The sequence below is a fragment of the Rhinoraja longicauda genome, chromosome 20 (assembly GCF_053455715.1).
Source record: "Rhinoraja longicauda isolate Sanriku21f chromosome 20, sRhiLon1.1, whole genome shotgun sequence".
In the NCBI taxonomy this organism is placed as follows: Eukaryota; Metazoa; Chordata; class Chondrichthyes; order Rajiformes; family Arhynchobatidae; genus Rhinoraja; species Rhinoraja longicauda.
In genome coordinates, this window is record NC_135972.1 from 11,817,099 (window position 1) to 11,838,496 (window position 21,398).

At 46.4% G+C, this 21,398-nt stretch overlaps 1 protein-coding gene across 5 annotated transcripts in view; it reads right to left on the reverse strand.

The window, feature by feature from the left end:
* LOC144603562 (PDZ domain-containing RING finger protein 4-like) overlaps positions 1-21,398 on the reverse strand; it is a 357,547-nt gene that overhangs the window by 102,404 nt on the left and 233,745 nt on the right. For 2 of the 5 annotated variants that reach the window (XM_078416946.1, XM_078416945.1), the window contains exon 1: positions 16,572-16,778. The exons of the other annotated variants lie outside the window; for them this stretch is intronic. In XM_078416946.1, coding sequence (XP_078273072.1) covers positions 16,572-16,640 — 69 coding nt within the window. In that variant the 5' untranslated portion in view covers positions 16,641-16,778. Of the gene's footprint in view, positions 1-16,571; positions 16,779-21,398 lie in introns of those variants that run through there. 5 annotated transcript variants of the gene reach the window in all.

The window sequence follows — 21,398 nt, forward strand, 5'->3', positions numbered from 1 at the left end:
TGGCGCAGAGGAAAAAGATCAACCATAATCTTATGTAGGAAGGAACTGCAGATGCTGGTTTACACTGCAGATAGACACAAAGTGCAGGAGTAACACAGCGGGTCGGGCAGCATCTCTGGAGAAAAAGAGTTCGTGATGTTTGATGTTGTTGGGTCGGAACCATTCATAAGACTAGGGGCAATTTTACCAAAGCCAAATAACCTACCGTCTGTAATAACTGTACGTCTTTGGAATGTGGGAGGAAACCAGAGCACCCGGAGAAAACCCACGCAGTCACGGGGAGGACATGCAAACTCCGTATAGACAGCACCCATAGTCTGGATCGAACCTGGGTCTCACCCCGGTGGTTTACCTTCTACTAATATGGGGAAACATTTCCTATAGTCTCCCCTCTCTCTCTGCCCCTCATAACTGTTATGCATCGGAGCTTGCCTGTTCCTGCTTTTCATTCCACTTTCTTAAATCCTTTAAGAATCTAAAATTCCCAATCCTCAAAATTTATTTCTCGTCTTAACGAGGACACATCGTCTAATCCAAGTAAATTTGGCTCTGCCAGGGGCATTGGGCACTTGACCAAAAAGCCCATCCTCATTAGGCTTCCCCCAGGTCGCAAGGTGAATGCGCTAGATTAAGTAAACCGCGTAATGAGGTCTTGCTGGGCTGTGGAACGGGGAACTGCTTGCACGAGCTGTTGCTGATATATTAGCCGAGATCACATTCAGCATTGCACCAGTCATTAGTGTCACTATTTAATTGACATATTGAAAAGGAGGAAACAAACATTCTCCCTAATAAAGACTGGTGGAGCAATAATTAAAAGATGATGCTCCAGAATAGAATCTGCAAGCAGTGTAGCACAGGAGGCTTGGCCCATTGTGTCTCTGCTTTCAAAGAACTATTCTGTTAATCACAGTCTCTGACTCTTTCCCCACACTCCTGCAGGATATTTATTCAATGTGCGTTTGAGAGCTTCAACTGGATGTTTCCTCTACATTGCCAGCAAGTGCATTCCAAATCCTAATTCTCTGCCTCAGAAGGCAGTGGAGGCCAATTCTCTGAATGCATTCAAGAGAGAGCTGGATAGAGCTCTTAAGGATAGCGGAGTCAGGGGGTATGGGGAGAAGGCAGGAACGGGGTACTGATTGAGAATGATCAGCCATGATCACGTTGAATGGCCTCCTCCTGCATCTATTGTCTATTGTCTATTGCCTAAACATTCATTACCATGCATCGAGTTTCTTTTTAGTCAATTAACTTGAATCTTTGCACTCTGACCTAGATAGTTTGTGGGGATGGAATCAATTAATTTGGCAGCCATCTTGTGCTGTTTTACTGGTCCAAATCTTTTAGGATCCTCTAAGGATCTCCATCTAGGGAGAGGTTGAGCAGACTGGGACCCCATTCCTTGGAGCGCAGGAGGATGAGGAGGGATCTTAAAGAGGTGTACAAAATCAAGGGAGGGATAGATCAGGTAGACGCACACAGTCCCTCGCCCAGAGTAGGGGAATCAAGAGCCAGAGGACATACGTTTAAGGTGAGGGTGGAAAGATTTAATAGGAACCTGAGGGATAACTTTTCCCATACAAAAGGTGGTGTGTGTATGGAACGAGCTGCCGGAGGAGGTAGCTATCTCAACATTTAAGAAACATTTGGATAGGTACATGTATAGGACAGGTTTAGAGGGATATGGGCCAATGCAGGCAGGTGGGACTAGTGTAGATGGGACATGTTGGTCAATGTGGGCAAGTTGGGCCGAAGGGGCAGTTTCCACACTGTATGAGGCAATGACACTTGTCTTGCCAGAAGGGGCTTTACATGTGTCTTCCCAGCTCTGTTGTAGACCCTAGCAGTAGCACTCAAAGCCTGGGGCTTCTTCATCTAAGAAGTTGATGCATCTTCCTCAGCGACCCTTTACTTTTAGACTTTGGAGATACAGCTTGGAAACGGGCATGATGATATACACAAAGTGCTGGAGTAGCTCAGCAGATCAGGCAGCATCTCTGGAGAAAAAGGATGGGTGATGTTACGGGTCAGAATCTTTCTTCAGAAACAGGCCCTTCGACCCACCGAGTCCATGCTGACCAGTGATCACCCCGTACACTTCCATTATCCTACATTTACAGATGGCAATTTACCTGCAACCGTGTACGTCTTTGGAATGAGGGAGGAGACTGGAGAAAACCCACGAGGTCCCAGGGAGAATGTCCGTACAGACAGCACCTGTAATTAGGATTGAACCTGGATTTCTGGCGTTGAGAGGCAGCAACTCTACCGCTGCGCCAATGTGATGCTCCAGGACAGGGCACATAGGGATCAGCCTCAGGAGGGGGTGATGCAAGCTAAACGCTCTCCTTTCTCTTTAAGGCCAGGGGCATAATGTTGGGGACTGGATGTTTTAAGGAAACCCAGCTTGCTCTGAACATAGCCCTGAATGTCAGCATTTATTTTTGACACCAAATTGAATGTTTAAGGGGTTTGATTCTCTCCAGTTTAGTACAGGAGATAAAGTGGGTCGCTTTTCCTAATCTCACAGCTTCCTGAAGCTCTTAATCTCATCCATTAATTGTAGACACTACTGAAGAAAACAGACAGAAACTTATAAGCAGCAGCGATGTGGCAAAGGCTGGATATTCCTGCTGTTTTTATGCAAGGGTCATGAGCGTTAAGGAACAAAGAGTGGCTGAGGCACCAGGGAGAAATCCCTCTTTAATCAGAGAGACAATGCGTGGTGAGTTAAATACTATGTTCAAATCTGTGCACATCCCAAGTGCTCTAAGAACAAAACAGTTTGAAATGAAACTCGTGTCACCCTGAGTTCTTCTGACAAGGAGACAAAATTTACAAGTGATTTACTAGCGTATAATTGACTAGCAGCTGCAAGAGGCTGGATTCCCATTGGGTCAACATCAACAACAGGGACACACCATAGTTAGCCATCGAGCTGCACAGCCCTGCATGTCCCATGGGCAAAGCCTCAAGAGGAACTGAAGGATACTGAATAACTGGACGGCACAGTGGTGCAGCGGTAGAGTTGCTGTCTTATAACGCCAGAGACCCGGGATCAATCCTGACTATGGGTGCTGTCTGTACGGAGTTTGTACATTCTGTCCCTACCTATACATGCAGGAGCAATGGCAGATCTCAATGTCAATATAAGACACAAAGTGCTGGAATGACTCGGAGCTCATGACCAACCTGAAATGTCACCTGAGTTTGGAGAAGGGTCCCAACCTGAAACATCACTTATCCGAGTCTGAAGATGGGTCCCAATCAGTAACATCATATATCCCAACCTGAAACATCACCTATCGCGTCTGAAGAAAGGTCTCAACCCGAAAGGTCTCCTATCCATATTCTCCAGAGATGCAGCTTGACCCCCCGAGTTACACCAGCACTTTGTGTCTTTCTTAGTAAACCAGCATCTGCAATTCCTTGTGTGTCAGTGGCAATATAGTTTAGTTTAGAGCTACAGCATGTAAACAGGCCCACCGGCCCACAGCGTCCACACCGACCATTGATCACCCGTGCACACTAGTTCTATGTTATCCCACTTTTGCATCTCCTCCCAACACGTTAGGGCAATTTTACAGAGGCCAATTAACCTACAGGCCAAGAAAATAGACCAGGAAAAGGGCCTTGAGGCTTCATGAGGCTTGTCGTAGGTAAGAGCCAGAAAGCGGAAGAGAAAAACCTACACATATAACCGAGAGCAATGTGTGAGTTTATCATTGTGGGATGAAGGTATGAATTAAAAAAATTTAGCGTCCATTTGATCTTTTATAGACCGGTTGGCACGGGCCAACTAAATGATAAATTAGTTATCACAGTTATAAACTAAATGATAAATTATTCATAAATGAATCAGTACGAACATAACTTTTTATTGACCAATCAGTGGGGATGTTACATTTAAGAGGCATAAATCCAATTATTTTATAGAGCTGGTTTTTAATCCATAATAGACCAATCATCGGGAGTTTAATCTTTTATGGATCACCCCGCACGATAAACTCTCTTTTCAGGCTGGCGCGAGTCTTGTAAATCTTAACTTTAAATGTTATTTCGATAGTAAAATGAACGCAGCTTCACCTTCTATTCCGACCGGTTTGATATGTGAAGTGCATCATTCAAGCAAAATGCAATGAGGCAGGTAGATGGATGGGTACATTGTGCGTGTAGTCTGAGGATATAAAGCATTCACTACGGCATAAATGGAAAATAGACAAGCCATGCGACTGTTCCACAATTGCAGAGGCGACTGCAGATCGCTCGATGCCTTGCACTGTTGTGCCTGTGTTTACTTCCACTGTTTTGCTGCCTTGGGTTGCTGCCTGCCATTGTTTGCTTCCCACGCACGAGTGAAGCCACATTTGCAGGGCTGATTTGCCCGCGTTAGATAGCGCTCTGGCCGTCGAGATTAGGCTTGGGGAGGAGCGGTCACCACACCAGGTGTCGCCGGCACTTCACAAATCTTTGCCGTAACCGGAGAAGAGGGAGAGCCGGCGACAGAAAGACGAGATGATCTTTTAAAAAAATTTGATCGATTGATGGCGGGCAACAATTCGGACTGGCGGGCAAGTTTAGAAGCCTCAGATCAATGTGTCTGAACAATGGGACATCTTGGCTATTCAAAACGGATGGGAAATATTTCACGGGTGACAGTGAGTTATGGAGATAATTTCATCAGGAGAAGAATATTTTGGATAAACACAAAAAGCTGGAGTAAAATCAGCGGGTCAGGCAGCATCTCTGGAGAAAAGGAATAGTTGACGTTTCGGGACTTGTTCTCCAGAGATGCTGCCTGACCTGCTGAGTTGCTCCAGCTATTTGTGTCTTTCTTCGGTGTAAACCAGCACCTGCAGTTTCTGCCTACACAAAGAATATTTTGGTTGTGCTTACCTTGTGAGTAATACTGTTCTATCTGTTCCCAACAACCATTAGGCCATTGCACACCACAAATACCAACTAAACTTCAAACTACGAACTTTGTCTTGGTTGCACGAGGGAACTTTGGGCTTTTGTTTTGTTTTGTACTAACATCGTTTATTTTTAATTATTTAACTTTTTTGTCTGTTTCATTATTATATCTCTCGAGTACTGTGTTTATGCTGCTGCAAGTAAGGATTTAGTTTAGCTTAGTTTAGTTTAGAGAAACAGTGCAGAAACAAGCCCTGAGGCCCACTAAGTCCGCGCCGACCAGCGATCCCCGCACACTAACACGATCCTACACACACCAGGGACAATTTACAATTATAATAAGCCAATTAGCCTACAAACGTGCACGTCTTTGGAGCATGGGAGGAAACCGGAGATCACAGAGAAAACCTACACAGGTGACGGGGAGAAGGTACAAACTCCGTACAGACAGCATTCGTAGTCAGGATTGAATGGGGGTCTCTGGCATTGTAAGGCAGTAACTCTACCACTGTATTACTGTGCTGCCCTACATCCATTGTTCCGTTTCAGTACATATAACAATTGCACACTCTCGACTTGTTCGTACTGTTCACAGCTGAAACCCAAGAGATGAAACATTTTGCCATCAAGGCTGGTAGGGCTAATGTAAAGATAAAAATAAATATTTCAGCTAATTTATACAGATCCCAAGTTGCTACCACAAAGAAACATTGGCATTGTGCTGTGGGTTTAATCCGTTAAGTTGTGGAAATAGCACCAATGGTCCCTCCTTTCCAAACCTGCAAACCATCTACATTTGAACAGAACAGGCCAGGTGCCCTGCAGGTGGGATTTCTGAGACTATTCGACCGCTTTTGCAAATGGAACTCATTGTAATGAAGACTGGGTTGCTGTGGTTTGTGAGGTGGTTGCGGGGATGCCTCGGGGGGATATTGAAAGGTGAAACGAATGGGCAAGGACATGGCAAATGAAACAGAATGATTGAAAATGGGATGTCACCCACTTTGGTGGAAACAATCCAGAGGGGCTGAGTACAGTTTTAAATAGAGAGAAAGATGTTGCTGTTCATGTCTCCTGGGTGTCCTTATGCAAGAATCACTGGCAACGTACAAACAGTGGAAGCGACAGAGGGGGGGACAGTATTCCCTTGGTCCTGTGATTTAGCACGTTGGAGGGGAGCTGTACAATGTGCCAAGAAGTACAGATTTCAGGGTGATGATATATGTGGTCTTGCTTCATCACAATCTGGACTTGGTCTGGACTCATGCAATGCCTGTTTTCGAGCCATACAGTGTGGAAACAGGCCCTTCTGCCCAACTTGCCCACACCGACCAACATGCCTGTGTTTGGCCCATATCCCTCTAAACCTGTCCTACTGATGTACCTGCCTAAGTGTTTCTTTAATGCTGCGATGGTACCTGCCTCAACTACCTCCTCCGGCAGCTCCTTCCGGAAAAAACTTCTGCAAGCAATTGCACACACGTACGCACATAAAAAACAGACAATAATAGTGCAAAACGACAAAACCAATCCCTCCAAGTCTTTGTAGGTCACAGCTTATTGGTGATTGAAGGGAAGAAGCTGTTCCTGAACATGGACGTTACAGTTTTCAGGCTCCTGTAACTTCTTCCCGATGGCGAGGATGAAATGAGCGCATGGCCAGGGTTGGTGTGGGTCTCTGATGATGCTGGCTGCCTTTTTGAGGCAGCGACTCCTGTAAATCTATTCGATGGTGGGGAGGTGAGAACCCGTGATGGACTGGGCTGTGGTTCATCATCATTGAACGTCAGTGGGAATATTTCATGCTCCTGACACCCTGTGGCAAACCTGACATGTTGCCTTTTCAACCTCCTGCCCCAAGTGGTATCAGGGCTGAATCGGAAACATGTCCTCACTTTGATTCAAAGGGATGTGCCTCAATGAGTGAATTTTGGTTAAAGAGTTTTAGTTTAGTTTAGTTTAGTTTAGAGATACAGCACAGATGCAGGCTCATCAGCCCACCAAGTCTGCACTGACCAGCGATCCACATACTCCAGTACCATCCTACACACTCCTTCTGCAGTTGTACAGGGCCCTAGTGAGACCGCACCTGGAGTACTGTGTGCAGTTTCGGTCTCCAAATTTGAGGAAGGATATTCTTGCTGTTGAGGGTGTGCAGCGTAGGTTTACTAGGTTAATTCCCGGAATGGCGGGACTGTCGTATGTGGAAAGACTGGAGCGACTAGGCTTGTATACACTGGAATTTAGAAGGATGAGAGGGGATCTTATCGAAACATATAAGATTATTAAGTGGTTGGACACGTTAGAGGCAGGAAACATGTTCCCTATGATGGGGGAGTCCAGAACCAGGGGTCACAGTTTAAGAATAAGAAGTAGGCCATTTAGAACGGAGATGAGGAAAAACTTTTTCAGTCATAGAATTGTAAATCTGTGGAATTCTCTGCCTCAGAAGGCAGTGGAGGCCAATTCTCTGAATGCATTCATGAGAGAGCTAGATAGAGCTCTTAAGGATAGCGGAGTCAGGGGGTATGGGGAGAAGGCAGGAATGGGGTACTGACTGAGAATGATCAGCCATGATCACATTGAATTGTGACTGCTGGCTCGAAGGGCCGAATGGCCTACTCCTGCACGTATTGTCTATTGTCTATTGTGGGGCAAGTTATAATTTTACCAAGCCAAATAACTTACAAACCTGTACGTCGTTGGAGTGTGGGAGGAAGCTGGGGAGTGTGGGAGGAAGAGGTCACCTATTCCTTTTCTCCAGAGATGCCGCCTGACCCACTGGGTTACTCCAGCATTTTGCGTCTATCTTTGGTGTATAAGCAGCTGCCACTTCTTTGCAACACATTTTATCGGCACCAATGAGCTCTTCACTGAACATTCCCGGCTTCAAGGCACTGACTACATTCAGCAGTGGATGGGTCTCATCACTTGTATACCAGACACCTGATGCCTGAAACAGCCACTCGACTCTGTGCTCCAATAGACCAAGATACAAGTGCACCACCGATTTTCTGGCACCCTTGGTTCCAGAGCTTCTCTAGATTTGCCGGGCCAACAGAGGTCACGGCCTCCGAGAGAAGTTCAACGGTACTGGAATGGTCTGCCTCGGCTGCCACTAGTCACAGCCCGCCAGTCTGAATAACAACCTCCACCACCACCCTCTGCTTCCTACCACAAAGCCAATTCAGTATCCAATTAGCTAGCAATCCCTGGATCCCATGCGATGTAACCTTCCAGAGCAGCCCACCAGTGGAACCTTTTCAAAGGCCTTGCTGAAGTCCACATAGACCACGTCTATGGCCATGGCCTCATCTTCTTGGTAACTTCCTCAACCAATTCGATCAAGTTTGAGAGATGTGATTTCCACATACACAAAACCATGCAGACTATCCCTCAGGTGTATGGGTGTCAGGGGTTATGAGAAGGCAGGAGAATGGGGTTGAGAGGGAAAGATAGATCAGCCATGATTGAATGGCGGAGTAGACTTGATGGGCCAAATGGCCTAATTCTGCTCCTATCACTGTCTTTCCGAATGCATGCCTATCTTATCCCTCAGAATCCTCTCCAATAACTTTTCAACCACAGATGTTAGGCTTACTGATCTATATTACCCAGTTTTTTTAATTTGCAGTCCTTCTTCAAATAGAGCCTCAACTTACTAGCATTGATATAAGAAAATAACTGCAGATGCTGGTACAAATCGATTTATTCACAAAATGCTGGAGTAACTCAGCAGGTCAGGCACCATCTCGGGAGAGAAGGAATGGGTGACGTTTCGGGTCGAGACCCTTCAGACCCTCACTAGCATTGATGACCTATGGAGGTGCTACTGAAATGAATGCACTCTCTTCCTAAAGTAAAAGTGTCATCCTCAGTGTTAGCATTCTCCATTCAAACGACTTTGATTTATATACAATTTTAGATTCTTAAGCACACCATCAAGGCTGACACACCAATATGGTACTGGATTAATCCATCACTATCCTAAATGCTTTTGTTGGGCACACAGTGAATGTTCATTGATCATTCAATCTACAGAATCCATGGTACTCTTCAAAGAGGAGCAGGGAAAATCCTTATTGAGTCATGGCCAAGACTTGCGACTTGACAGGTATCATTAAAAGTAAAATGATGATCAAAATGCTGTTTGACAGAATTACTTTTCCTGCTAACTTTCCTACGTTACAAATGACTACACTTCAGGTTACTGGGTGTAACGTCCTCTGGTCAGACAGACACATTATCAATAAGCAGGCAAAAAGTATGTACCAGCATCATGTTCTGTCCTGCCAAAGGGTATTTTACTTTTAGAACATTCAATCACTATTTTAGAATTGGAAACAATTTCCATATATCGTAATGGGCTGATAACCAGATTACCTGTTTCAGTAGCATTAATCTGAGGATAAATAAGATACAGAAGGTAAGTTCATAGGTTCATAAGTAATAGGAGCAGAATTATAGACAATTGGGCCCATCAAGTCGACTCCGCCATTCAATCAAGATTGATTGAAGGTAACTTTTGCTCTCAGTCAAGGAGCAAAGACCTCATGATCTATTATATCCATCTGAGGGCAAGATGGGTCCTGGTTAAATATTTCATTAAAAAACAGCACATCTGAGAGTGGAGCAGTGTGTGTGTGTGTGTGTGTGTGTGTGTGTGTGTGTGTGTGTGTGTGTGTGTGTGTGTGTGTGTGCGTGTGTGTGCGCGCGCGTGCGTGCTCGCGTGTGTGTGTATCTTTGGGGACCTAGAACCCACAAGCAATTGTCAGGAGGATGTGCAAACACAGTACTCTGCTCTCCCTCTGGTCTCTTGGCTTAAACTGGGGGGTGGGGGTGGGGGGGGAGGGGGTGGGGGGAGAGAGAGGTTGTGGAGGGTAGTGGGGGCTGGTACGGGATGGAGGGCAGTGGGGCGCAGGGAAGAGGGAAGTGAGCCTTGCTCACCACAGCAGCCTGACATTCCTTGCAAATGAGCAGTTTAGTTCATTTCAGTTGTTGGTTTATTGTCACATGTACCAAGGTGACGAGCTTTTGTTGCGTGCCAACCAAAGCGGAAAGACAATACATGATGACAATCAAGCCATTTACAGTGTACAGATACACAAGGGAATAACGTTTCGTGCAAGGTAAACCCAGTAAAGTCTCATCAAAGATAGTCCGAGGGTCACCAATGAGGCAGATAGTAGCCCAGGACCGCTCTTTGGTTGTGGTAGGATGGTTCAGTTGTCTGATAACAGTTGGGAAACTGTCCCTGAATCTGGAGGTGTGTGTATTCGCACTTTTCTACATTTACCCAGCTTAACGGGAGAGATTCTGACGGCTCCCTAACCTAGTTGAAACCCAGCTTGTGAAATCTGCAGTCATGTGAGAGACAGGAAGCAGAGTGGACAGGAAAATAAAGCAGCTGTGATCATGAAGGAAAAAGTACACAAATCTTTTAAACAATAATTTTCGTTTGTCTTTATTGTCCTGATTTTTGTCCTGATGGTCTTAAAAATGCGCAAGTGGTCCAAAATGGAACTAGTGTGATTGGATAGAAATAAGGAAATAAGCAGATGCTGCTTTACCAAGGAAAGACACAAGTTGCTGGAGTAATTCAACTGGTCAGGCAGCATCTCTGGAGAATATGGATAGGCAACATTGCGGGTCGGGTCCCTTCTTCAGACTAGATCAGAAATATCACCTGTCTGTTGCAGCCCGTAGTGTTAGCACCTCCCTTGGGCCAGCACCGAACCGCTGAACCCTAGTCCCATGGCTGTTCCCAAGGTGGGGGCAGTCCCAGCGCCAACAGTCAAACCACAGCCGTCCCTGGTGCCCTTGATACAGCGGCAGGTCCTACCCTTATAACTGCACAGGTACCTCTGGCTGACTCCCTGAGTAGCGTGAAATTACCCTATAGATTGAATGCTCCCAGCTCCTGAGTATTAACAATAACAATAAATCGTTGTAATTGCCCAATGCAGTCTAATTTATAGCAGTATTAAGCGTTTCTACTGGCATTCTTGAACTGTCAGTTCTACTTTCGCCTCGATCCAACTGCCTTCTAGAAATAAAATGTTTTTTAAGAAAAAGAGAATGAAGATGTAGGTAGTGCAGTGGTAGAGTTGCTGTCTTACAGCGCCAGAGACCCGGGTTGGATCCTGACTACGGGTGCTGTCTGTACAGATTTTGTACGTTCTCCCTGGGACCGCGTGGGTTTTCTCCAGATGCTCTGGTCTCCTCCCACACGCCAAAGATATACAGGTTTGTTGGTTCATTTGGCTTGGGGTAAAAATTGTAAATTGTCCCTAGTGTGTCGGACAATGCTAGTGCACTGTGCGGCCTTGGTGGGCCGAAGGGCCTGTTTACGTGCTGTCTCTAAACTAAACGATGCTGTAAATCTGAAACAGAAACAGAAAACAAACAAAAAGCGCTGGAAAAAACTGCATTTCAGGCAGCATCTGTGGGAAGAGAAACAGTGTCAATGATTCAGGTCAAAGACTCTACAGCTATGGAGCCATCTTGGACTGAAGACGTTAGCTGTCTCTTCATAAGTGATAGGAACAGAATTAGGCCATTCAGCCCATCAAATCTACTCCTCCTGGTTGATCTATTGTCTACTAACCCCGTTCTCCTGCCTTCTCCCCATAACCCCTGACACCCGTGCTAATCAATAATATAACTATCTCTGCCTTAGTTATTATTTCCACTGGCGCTACCGTTGTTGTTTCAGTGTCTTCTGGTATTTCCCACCTGGGAGGAATAGGTTGTTACTCCAGCATGTTGCGTCTGTCTTTGCCTGTGATGGGCCTGCCGGTTAGTGTAGATTGCCCGCGTCTCTGGGAAACTTAGAGGGGCAATTTACAATTATACCAAGCCAAAGACCGGAGATCCCGGAGAAAACCCACGCGAGTCACTGGGAGAACGTACAAACTCCGTACAGACAGCAGCCACAGTCAGGATCAGACCCGGGTCTCTGGGGCTGTCAGGCAGCAACTCTACCGCTGCGCCACCGCGCTTTAATAAGACGGCATGTTGTATTTCCTACAACAACAGCAGGAAGACTTTTCGCGTTAACACTGGGGAACAGAAGCGACTGTTGACAACCCGGCAATTTGCACTTCGATAAAATTACGCAGCACTTTCGCCTCCAGCAGCAATTAATGGCGAGAAAACCCACCGCGGTGATAAAAAGGGAGACATGTTTTTGCATTAATTAATGCAGAGAATCGTCTTGTAGAACGGCTAATGAGGCTCTGATCGTCGCTGTGTGACACGCGTTCATTAAGGGCTGCAGGCTCCGCGCCGCGGCCACCGGAGTCTGGGTGAAGCTCAGGTACAGGGCAGGTAGGAGGCGGCGCTGGACTCGGGGTGGGTGAGCTAAACTACCCGGCATCGCCCCCTCGCCTCCCGGCACCGTCCCCCACTACCCACCGGTGAGTCCGTGATCACCCTGTGCATCCTCACCAGTCCAGCTCTCTCCTTCCTCCTTATAAATATATATAGATGTGCAGTATAACAAAATAACTGCAGATGCTGGTACAAATCGATTTATTCACAAAATGCTGGAGTAACTCAGCAGGTCAGGCAGCATCTCGGGAGAGAAGGAATGGGTGACGTTTCGGGTCGAGACCCTTCTTCAGCCTTCGTCACCCATTCCTTCTCTCCCGAGATGCTGCCTGACCTGCTGAGTTCCTCCAGCATTTTGTGAATATATAGACGTGCAAGTATGTATGTATATGTGTGAGTATACATGTGTATGTATGTGTGCGTGTGTATGTAAATGTATGTGTGTATCTATATGTGTGTGTATGCATGTGTGTGTGTATATACATGTGTGTGTGTGTGTATATATATATGTGTGTGTGTATGTACATGTGTGTGTGTATGTGTATGTATATGTGTGAGTATACATGTGTAGGTATGTGTGCGTGTGTATGTAAATGTATATGTGTGTGTGTATGGTGTGTATGTGAAAGTGTGTGTATGTATATATGTACGTATGTGTGTGTATGTATATATGTGTGTATGTACGTGTGTGTATATACATGTGTGTGTGTGTATATATGTGTGTGTGTATGTGTATATATATATATATATGTGTGTATGAGTATGTATACATATACACTCGTTGGGCTTTTTCTCGTTATATTGTTTACAGTGCACAATCTTTACATATTTTGTTGCAAGTAAGGAGTTCGTTGTTCTATCTGGGACATAGGAAACAAACACATTCTTGACTCCCCTGTTAACTGCTTTCTAAGTTAACCAGACGGCACACAGAGTGCTGGCCACTACTTCAAAATCTATCATCGTGGAGGGCAAACGTGCTGGAGTAACCTTAATGAAGGGTCTCGACCCCAAATGTCACCTGTTCCTTTTCTCCAGAGACGCTGCCTGTCCCGCTGAGTTTTACTCCAGCATTCTGTGTCGGAGTAACTCGGCGGGTCAGGCAGCGTCTGTGGGGGCCACGACCAGGCAACGTTTGGGGTCGGGACCCTTCTCCAGCCTGACCCGAAAGGAGCTGCCTGACTGACCCCCGGAGTTCCTCCAGCACTCTTGTGTTCCACGCGAGATTCCCACGTCCTTGTGTCTCGATTGAGAAATATTGATTATTCCTCCAAAATAAACGCATCGGTGGATAAGGCATTAATGGATCACGTAAGAATCAACAAGCTTTACAAACACCCCTGCGGAGAGCGACATGGAGTCATACACAGTTTGTGCCCACACACTTTTCGCCCCTTCCACACAATAGTCAACCCCCGAGACCAAACCGAAGGTCGACACAAAATGCTGGAGTAACTCAGCGGGACAGGCAGCATCTCCGGAGAGAAGGAATGGGTGACGTTTCGGGCCGAGACCCTTCTTCAGACTGAGAGTCAGTGGAGAGGGAGTCTAGAGTTATCTACGGGTAAGGTGTGAAAACGACAGATCAAAAGGGAGTGTGTGTGGGGGGGGGGGGGGGGAGTGAGGGAAAGCAGGGGCTGCTTGTAGTTGGAGAAATTAATATTCATACCGCTGCCCAAGCTAAAAATGAGGTGCTGTTCCTCCAAACCGTTTAAAACCGGCTTGAGGCACCTGATGAATTAAACTTACGGCTACATTTTCCACCCCACTATCTTAAATTAGCTCCCCCCATTTGGCGCCGTTCACGTTTTCAATAAATCTTTCATTCATTACGTTTGTTGGAATAAAGCACCACTTCCAGCGGAGGGCGTTTGGGTTATTATTGTTACGTGTTCCGGGGTACAATCACAAGCTATGCTGTGTCCAAACAGATCAGATTGACTTTACATAAATACAACCAGGTTGAACTCGCAGTACAATGGATTGGGCAGAGCAAAGCGGGAAGACACAGAGTGCAGAATATAGTTCTCAGCGTTGGAACGCACCAGTTCCAGAGACAAGAGTCCAATGTCCACAATGGGGTAGAGAGAGGTGAATCAGACAGTGCCCTAGCTAAAGGAAGGACCACTAGAAGCCTGGTAAAAGAGAGGAAGGAGGGGAGAGAGAGAGAGTCCAATGAAAGTTTGGAGAGCTGCAATTTTTCTCAGACATCTGATTTTTAAAACTATCAACCGGCCAAAAATGTCTGCTGTGTTAATGCCGGGGCGGTTGCAGCTAAATAGCCGAGGTTGTCTCATCTCGAATTTCAATTGAACGCGTCAGCTCTTTAATTGAGGGAAGCCGCGTATGTTGCCCGGCCGCATCGGAATGTGACCCGCAGCGACCGCCGACCCACCCAGAGAGCCACATAGAAACATAGAAAATAGGTGCAGGAGTAGGCCATTCGGCCATTCGAGCCTGCACCGCCATTCAATATGATCATGGCTGATCATCCAGCTCAGTAACCTGTACCTGCCTTCTCTCCATACCCCCTGATCCCTTTAGCCACAAGGGCCACATCTAACTCCCTCTTAAATATAGCCAATGAACTGGCCTCAACTACCTTCTGTGGCAGAGAATTCCACAGACTCACCACTCTCTGTGTGAAATGTTTTCTCATCTCGGTCCTAAAAGACTTCCCCCTTATCCTTAAGCTGTGACTCCTGGTTCTGGACTTCCCCAACATCGGGAACAATCTTCCCGCATCTAGCCTCTCCAACCCCTTAAGAATTTTATATGTTTCAATAAGATCCCCCCTCAGTCTTCTAAATTCCAGCGAGTATAAGTCTAGTCTATCCAGTCTTTCTTCATATGAAAGTGCTCAGCTCCGCCGACCCACCCAGAGAGACACGACATGCTGGATGGAGCAACCCAGCGGGACAGGCGGCATCTCTGCGTGGAAAGAATGGGAGCCCCTTCTTCATTCAGACCGGGAGTTAGGGGAGAGGGAGACACAGAGACGAGGAAGGGTGAGATGTGAAAACGAGACCTAGAAGGGGATGAGATCAGGGACCCAGGCTGGGCTGATGGACTGAAGGGGGTCGCTTACACCGAGAGCAATAAAGCTTTAGCAACACAAAAGGTGGACGGCAAATATGAATAGATGACACACACTCGCAGTCTGATTCCTGCCAGACTTACTACTACTTATCACCCATCAGCATCACCCCGCCCGCTTTCTCTTCCGCGTTATAAAATTGGAATCAAAATCACTGGAAACACTTGGGTCAGACAGACTCTGCCGAAAGTACCGTGCAGAAGATCCCACGCCCGAAATGCCAGGTCTCCCTCGCCAGGCGCTGCCTGACCAGCTGAGTGTTCCCAACACTTACTTGTGGGGGAAGGAACTGCAGGCGCCGGTTTACGGCGAAGATCGACACAAAAAGCCGGAGTGACTCAGCGGGACAGGCAGCATCTCTGGAGAGGAGGAACGGATGACGAGACTGAAGAATGGTCTCGACCCGAAACGTCGCCCATTCCTTCTCTCCGGAGATGCTGCCTGTCCCGCTGAGTTACTCCAGCACTCTGTGTCTGTTCCCAACACTTTCTGTCTTGATGTCAGATTTCCAACATCTGCAGCTTGTGTTTTCCCTGGCTTTGCCTTTGCCCGGCTCCTGGTCCCATCACAGCGTGTGGTAGGTACCAAGTTCCATCTGCCGGGTGAACTGTTTATTGTCTACGGTGTTTACGTGCCCGGGTGATGGAGTCATATCTGTGTTCACCGCACCTCACCTTCTGCAAACTAGGATCACCTTAAATCTCTCCAATGCAGAAAGACCCCCCCCCCCCCCCTCCATCACCCATTCCTGTCGATGCCAACTCCGGGAGCAAAATTCTGCCTCTACATCGGTGCGCCCAAAAAACAGCTCGCAATAAAAAAGTTTCAAAGTTGCACAAAACATAAAGCTGGACGTGTCTTGCCCGTGTCCATCAACGCCTGTACGTGAGATGGGCTTAAATGAGAGAGAAATCAAGCACATCATTTTACCCATTGCCTCTTGTTAGATAAGTTAATGCTTCACAAGTTAAATAAATATAAAGATCACGCATTGCAATTCAGACGTGGGTTCGAGTGCACTTATTTACAAATCAAAAACCTCATGCTTTAAAGACCAAAGTCTGGGAGACAGTCTCTCTCTCTCTCTCTCTCTCTCCCTCTCTCTCCCTCTCTCCCTCCCTCTCTTTCCCTCTCCCACGAATACTACACTTGCAGAAGGCGTCCCTCGCTCCAAGTCCCATATTCGACCAGACGGAGCCCAGGTGCAGACTTTGCACGAACTCACCTGCGAAACTTCGTACAGTAATTTGTAGTGCTCCTCTCTCTTCCGCAGAGCGCACAGATTGCAGCCCATTATAAAGCCGGGGGGCAAGGAGAGCCCCGGTGCCTCGCCGTCCACTTGGTGCCCCAGATCTCAGAGGGTCGGCCTGCGCTGGCGTGGAGTCACCCTCCAGAGCGGACTGGTGGTGGTGGTACAAGTGGCGCCTCTCATCAGTCAGCCACCGAGAGGCGCGCTCTGCCCCGGTGTATACACACACACACACACACACACACACACACACAGGCGCCGTTAGCTGGAGCACTTGGCTTGAATGGGAAAGGGGGAGGAGGGAGGGAGGAGAGGGGGGGGGGGGGGGGGTGATGGTGGTGGAGGTTTGAAAAATGAACAGCACGATTCGTGCGTTTCGCGTCTCGGTATCTCACACACAGTTTTGATTCAGTTCAAAGCAACACACACTCCCCCCTGTCCCTGCCTCATTGCACATGACTACACAGATTCCAGCTCATGCATGTTAATGTGGGCCGCATTGATTATTTATGAAACGGCGTGGTGTTGGGGAAGGACGTTTTCCCGCTTATGACAGATGAATATCCACTAATTAGGATGCAAATACAGATTTGTTTGTTTTGTGGAAAAACTCACATTCTTTGCACTGAACTCTGGAACTTAGATTATTAAATGTAACCCCCAAAAAAAGCGCTGAAGCAAATAAACCCTATTTGTCAAGAATAAAATCTGAGGATTGATGCAAGACTTTTCAATCCAGTGGCTCCTAAATGACAAATGCATTATAAACTTGTTTGTGCGTGTCTGATTTGTTGTCTGTGTCTAACAATGGTCGTGGAAGATGTCAGAGTTGCAATTCTTGCTGGGATTTCCACTTCTGGGGTCTGAAGAGTCAAATGTTTAAACCCTTCCAAGTACCTGTGTTGTTAAGGTACTGGATATCGAATTGTACCAGGCAACAGACGTTACCAAGTGCAAACGACAAAGTGTCTCAGCAATTTTCCTCTTCGTTTCCCAATGTTAAAGTTCTGTGATGTTATGCGGCGCCGTAAATTGCCTTAATTGAAAGCATGTCGTGGCTTCATGTCAAGCGTCACCTAAACAGCGCCAAAGGCAGCAATCAGCTGTTAATTCCGAAAACCCACACCTCCAGGTTCAGGGACAGTTTCTTCCCAGCTGTGATCAGGCAACTGGACCATCCTACCAGCAACTAGAGAGCGGCCCTGAAACACTATCTACCTCATTGGAGCCCCTCCAACTATCTTTGATCGGACCTTACCTTGCACTAAACGTTATTCACGGTATAGTAACTCAGCGGGACAGGCAGCATCTCTGGAGAGAAGGAATGGGTGACGTTTTAGACAATAGGTGCAGGAGGAGGCCATTCGGCCCTTCGAGCCAGCACCGCCATTCAATGTGATCATGGCTGATCATTCTCAATCAGTACCCCGTTCCTGCTTTCTCCCCATACCCCCTGACTCCACTATCCTTAAGAGCTCTATCCAGCTCTCTCTTGGGTGGAGACCCTTCTTCACACTGGTTAGGGATAAGGGAAACCAGAGATGTAGACTGCGATGTTTCCCTTATCCCTAACTAGTCTAAAGAAAGGTCTCCGCCCGAAACATCACCCATCCCTTCTCTCCAGAGTTGCTGCCTGTCCCGCTGAGCCATTCTGCTTTTTGTGTCTATCTTCAGTTTAAACCAGCATCTGCAGTTCCCCCTTCCACGTTATTCCCTTTATCCTGTATCTAGACACTGTGAATGGCTCGGTTGTGATCATGTATTGTTTTCCACTGACTGGTTAGCACGCAACAAAAGCTTTTCACTGTACCTCGGTACACGTGACAGTAAACTAAACTCAACTAAACAGGCCCCAGGGGCCAGCACAATTACATTTCCCAGACCTTGGTTTTACTTAGAGGCCCAAGATAATGAAATCTCGAACACAAAAAGAAACAATCTGCTGGAGGAACTCAGCGGTTCAGGCAGCAGCAGTCTTGAAAATCCGAACTGTCTAACAATTTCCCTCCACAGATGTTGCCCAACCGGCTGGAGTTCTTCCAGCACTTTTTTTTTTGCTTAGTACAAACAAGGATCTGCAGGTAGTCACAAAATGCTGGAGTGACTCAGTGGGTCAGGCTCTGGAGAAAAGGAATAGGTGACCTTTCGGGATGAGACCCTTCGTCAAACTCTTCAGACCTATTTGTTTTCTCCAGAGATGCTGCTTGACCTGCTGAGTTACTCCAGCATTTTGTGGGGTTTTTTTTGTTGTAAACTAGCATCTGCAGTTCCTTAGATCAACACAAAATGCTGGAGTAACTTAGCCGGTCCGGCAGCATCTCTGGAGAGAAGGAATAAGGTCCGCAAGGCTCAGTCTGAAGAAGGGTCTCGAAACAAAACATCACCAACATCTATTCCAGCTTTTTGTGTCGATCTTTGGTGATAACGAAAGGAAGAAGGGTCTCATCCCGAAACGTCACCTGCAGGTATCCATGTCGTCCAGAGATGCTGCCTGACCCGCTGAGTTACTCCAGCATTTTGTGTCTACCTTCGGTATAAACCAGCATCCGCAGTTCCTTCCTACACAAGGATCCGCAGGTGCTGGTTTACAAAAAAAAGACACAAAGTGCTGGAGTAACTCAGCGGGTCAGGCAGCATCTCTGGAGGACATGGATACATGTAGGTAACGTTTCAGGATGAGACCCTTCTTCCTTTCGTTATTCATGCCAACCACACTCTCCCAGACAGGGGACGTTTCGGGTCAGCTCGAGGAAGGGTTCCAACCCTGAAACATCGCCAATTTGTGTCCTCCAATCCTTGGATTTGTCAGCTCTGCAAGGAATGAGTCACCTGAAAACGAAACGACTGGTCAGCGGTTGTGAGATTTACAGTTTGGCAAGAATACTTTGGGCAGCACACAAAATCTAATTTAGAAATGATCGCACTGATGTGAACATATGATCAATGTCTGCGCTTATAAAGAGGACTCATTATTCAATGCCTGGATGAGACAATGCACATTACAGGCAATTAAGTCATTTGGAAATGTCACCATCGTATAATGGGAAAAATGATGGTCAATTTACACGCAGCTAGATCCTAGAGTCAATAATGAGGCAAACCCAGGGCGATCTATTTCATTGCTGCTGGTTAATGGAAGGAAGAAGAAACCTCAGGAAAATAAAAATAAATGCATATGTGTGTTGTGAAGTAAACCTCTATCCTGGAGAAACAAGGAACCACAGATGTGTAGGAAGAAACTGCAGATAATGGAGATTCACCAAAGATCGACACAAAAAGCTGGAATAGATGTCGGTGACGTTTTGTTTCGAGACCCTTCTTCAGACTGAGCCTTGCAGACCTCTCCAGAGATGCTGCCGGACCGGCTAAGTTACTCCAGCATTTTGTGTTGATCTAAGGAACTGCAGATGCCAGTTTACAACAAAACAAACCCCACAAAGTGCTGGAGTAACTCAGCGGGTCAGGCAGCATCTCTGGAGAAAACGGATAGATGGCATTTCGGGTCACTCTGAAGAGGAGGTTCTGACTTGAAGTGTCGGCAATTTGTGTACTCCAGATGTGCTGCCTGACCCACTGGATTACACCAGCATTTTGTGTAAACTTGAATCTTTGCGTTCTTGCTGTGGAGACTCTGGATCTGACTTGAAAGGCTAGTTAGGGACTCCAGATACAGGACAGGATATAAGAACTCCATTACTCTGCTTTGAAGAGTGCTGTGCAGACTTGCAGATGCATCTGAGCACAGGACTGGCCATTTCATTCGAAAGATGGTAACCCCAACAATGCAAAACACCACGAGAGTATAATAAGTTAATAAATTATAGGAGCAGAATTAGGTCATTCGGCCCATTCAATATAATAATAATAATAATAATAATAAGCATTTATTTTATATAGCACTTTTCCAGAAGCTCAAAGCGCTTTACATAAACAATCATAACATAAAAACAAACAGACAAACTATCCTAACGGAGAAGCGACGAATAAACAACGCCAGCGTCCTCTCACGTCAGGGTCCGGCAGTAGACAACAAAATATGGCTGATCTATCTTTCCCTCTCAACCCCATTCTTCTGTCTTCTCCCCATAACCCCTGACACCTGAACTAATCAAGAATCTATCAATCTCCGCCTCAAAAATATCCACCAACTTGGGCCCCACAGCCTTGAATTCCACAGATTCACCATTCTCTGATTATCGAATTCCTCCCCATCTCCTTTCTAAAGGTACGCCCTTTTATTCTGAGGCTACGGCCTCTCGGCCTAGACTCTCTCACTAGTGGAAACATCCTCTCCACATCCACTCTATCCAGACCTTCCATTATTCGGTAAGTTTCAATGAGATCTCCCCTCATCCTTCTAAACTCCAGCGAGTACAGGCCCAGTGCCATCAAATGCTCATAAGATATAATATCAGATGATATCATTTTATGATATAATATCAGATTATATAGCAATTCTACACATGCGCTGGAACTCACAACCTTCTGCTGTGGAGACACAATCAGAGCAATACTTAAAAAACAGAGATGCTTTTGAAGAACAAAAATGAACAAAATGTGAGCATGAGACAGTAAGCTACTGTTTCCACATCTGTGAGTTTTTCCTGCAGTTTGTAAACATATAGAGTTGATAAAGCGAGTGGGTGCAGACAATAATTTTAAATTAACTTAGATGGGCAATAAAAGATGTAGAGGTATTATTCAAATGCTTAGTTTAGTGTTGTCATGTGTACAAAGCTGAAGTGAAAAGCTTTTCTGTTGCATGCCACCCAGTCAAAGAAAAGACGACACACTGTATATGAT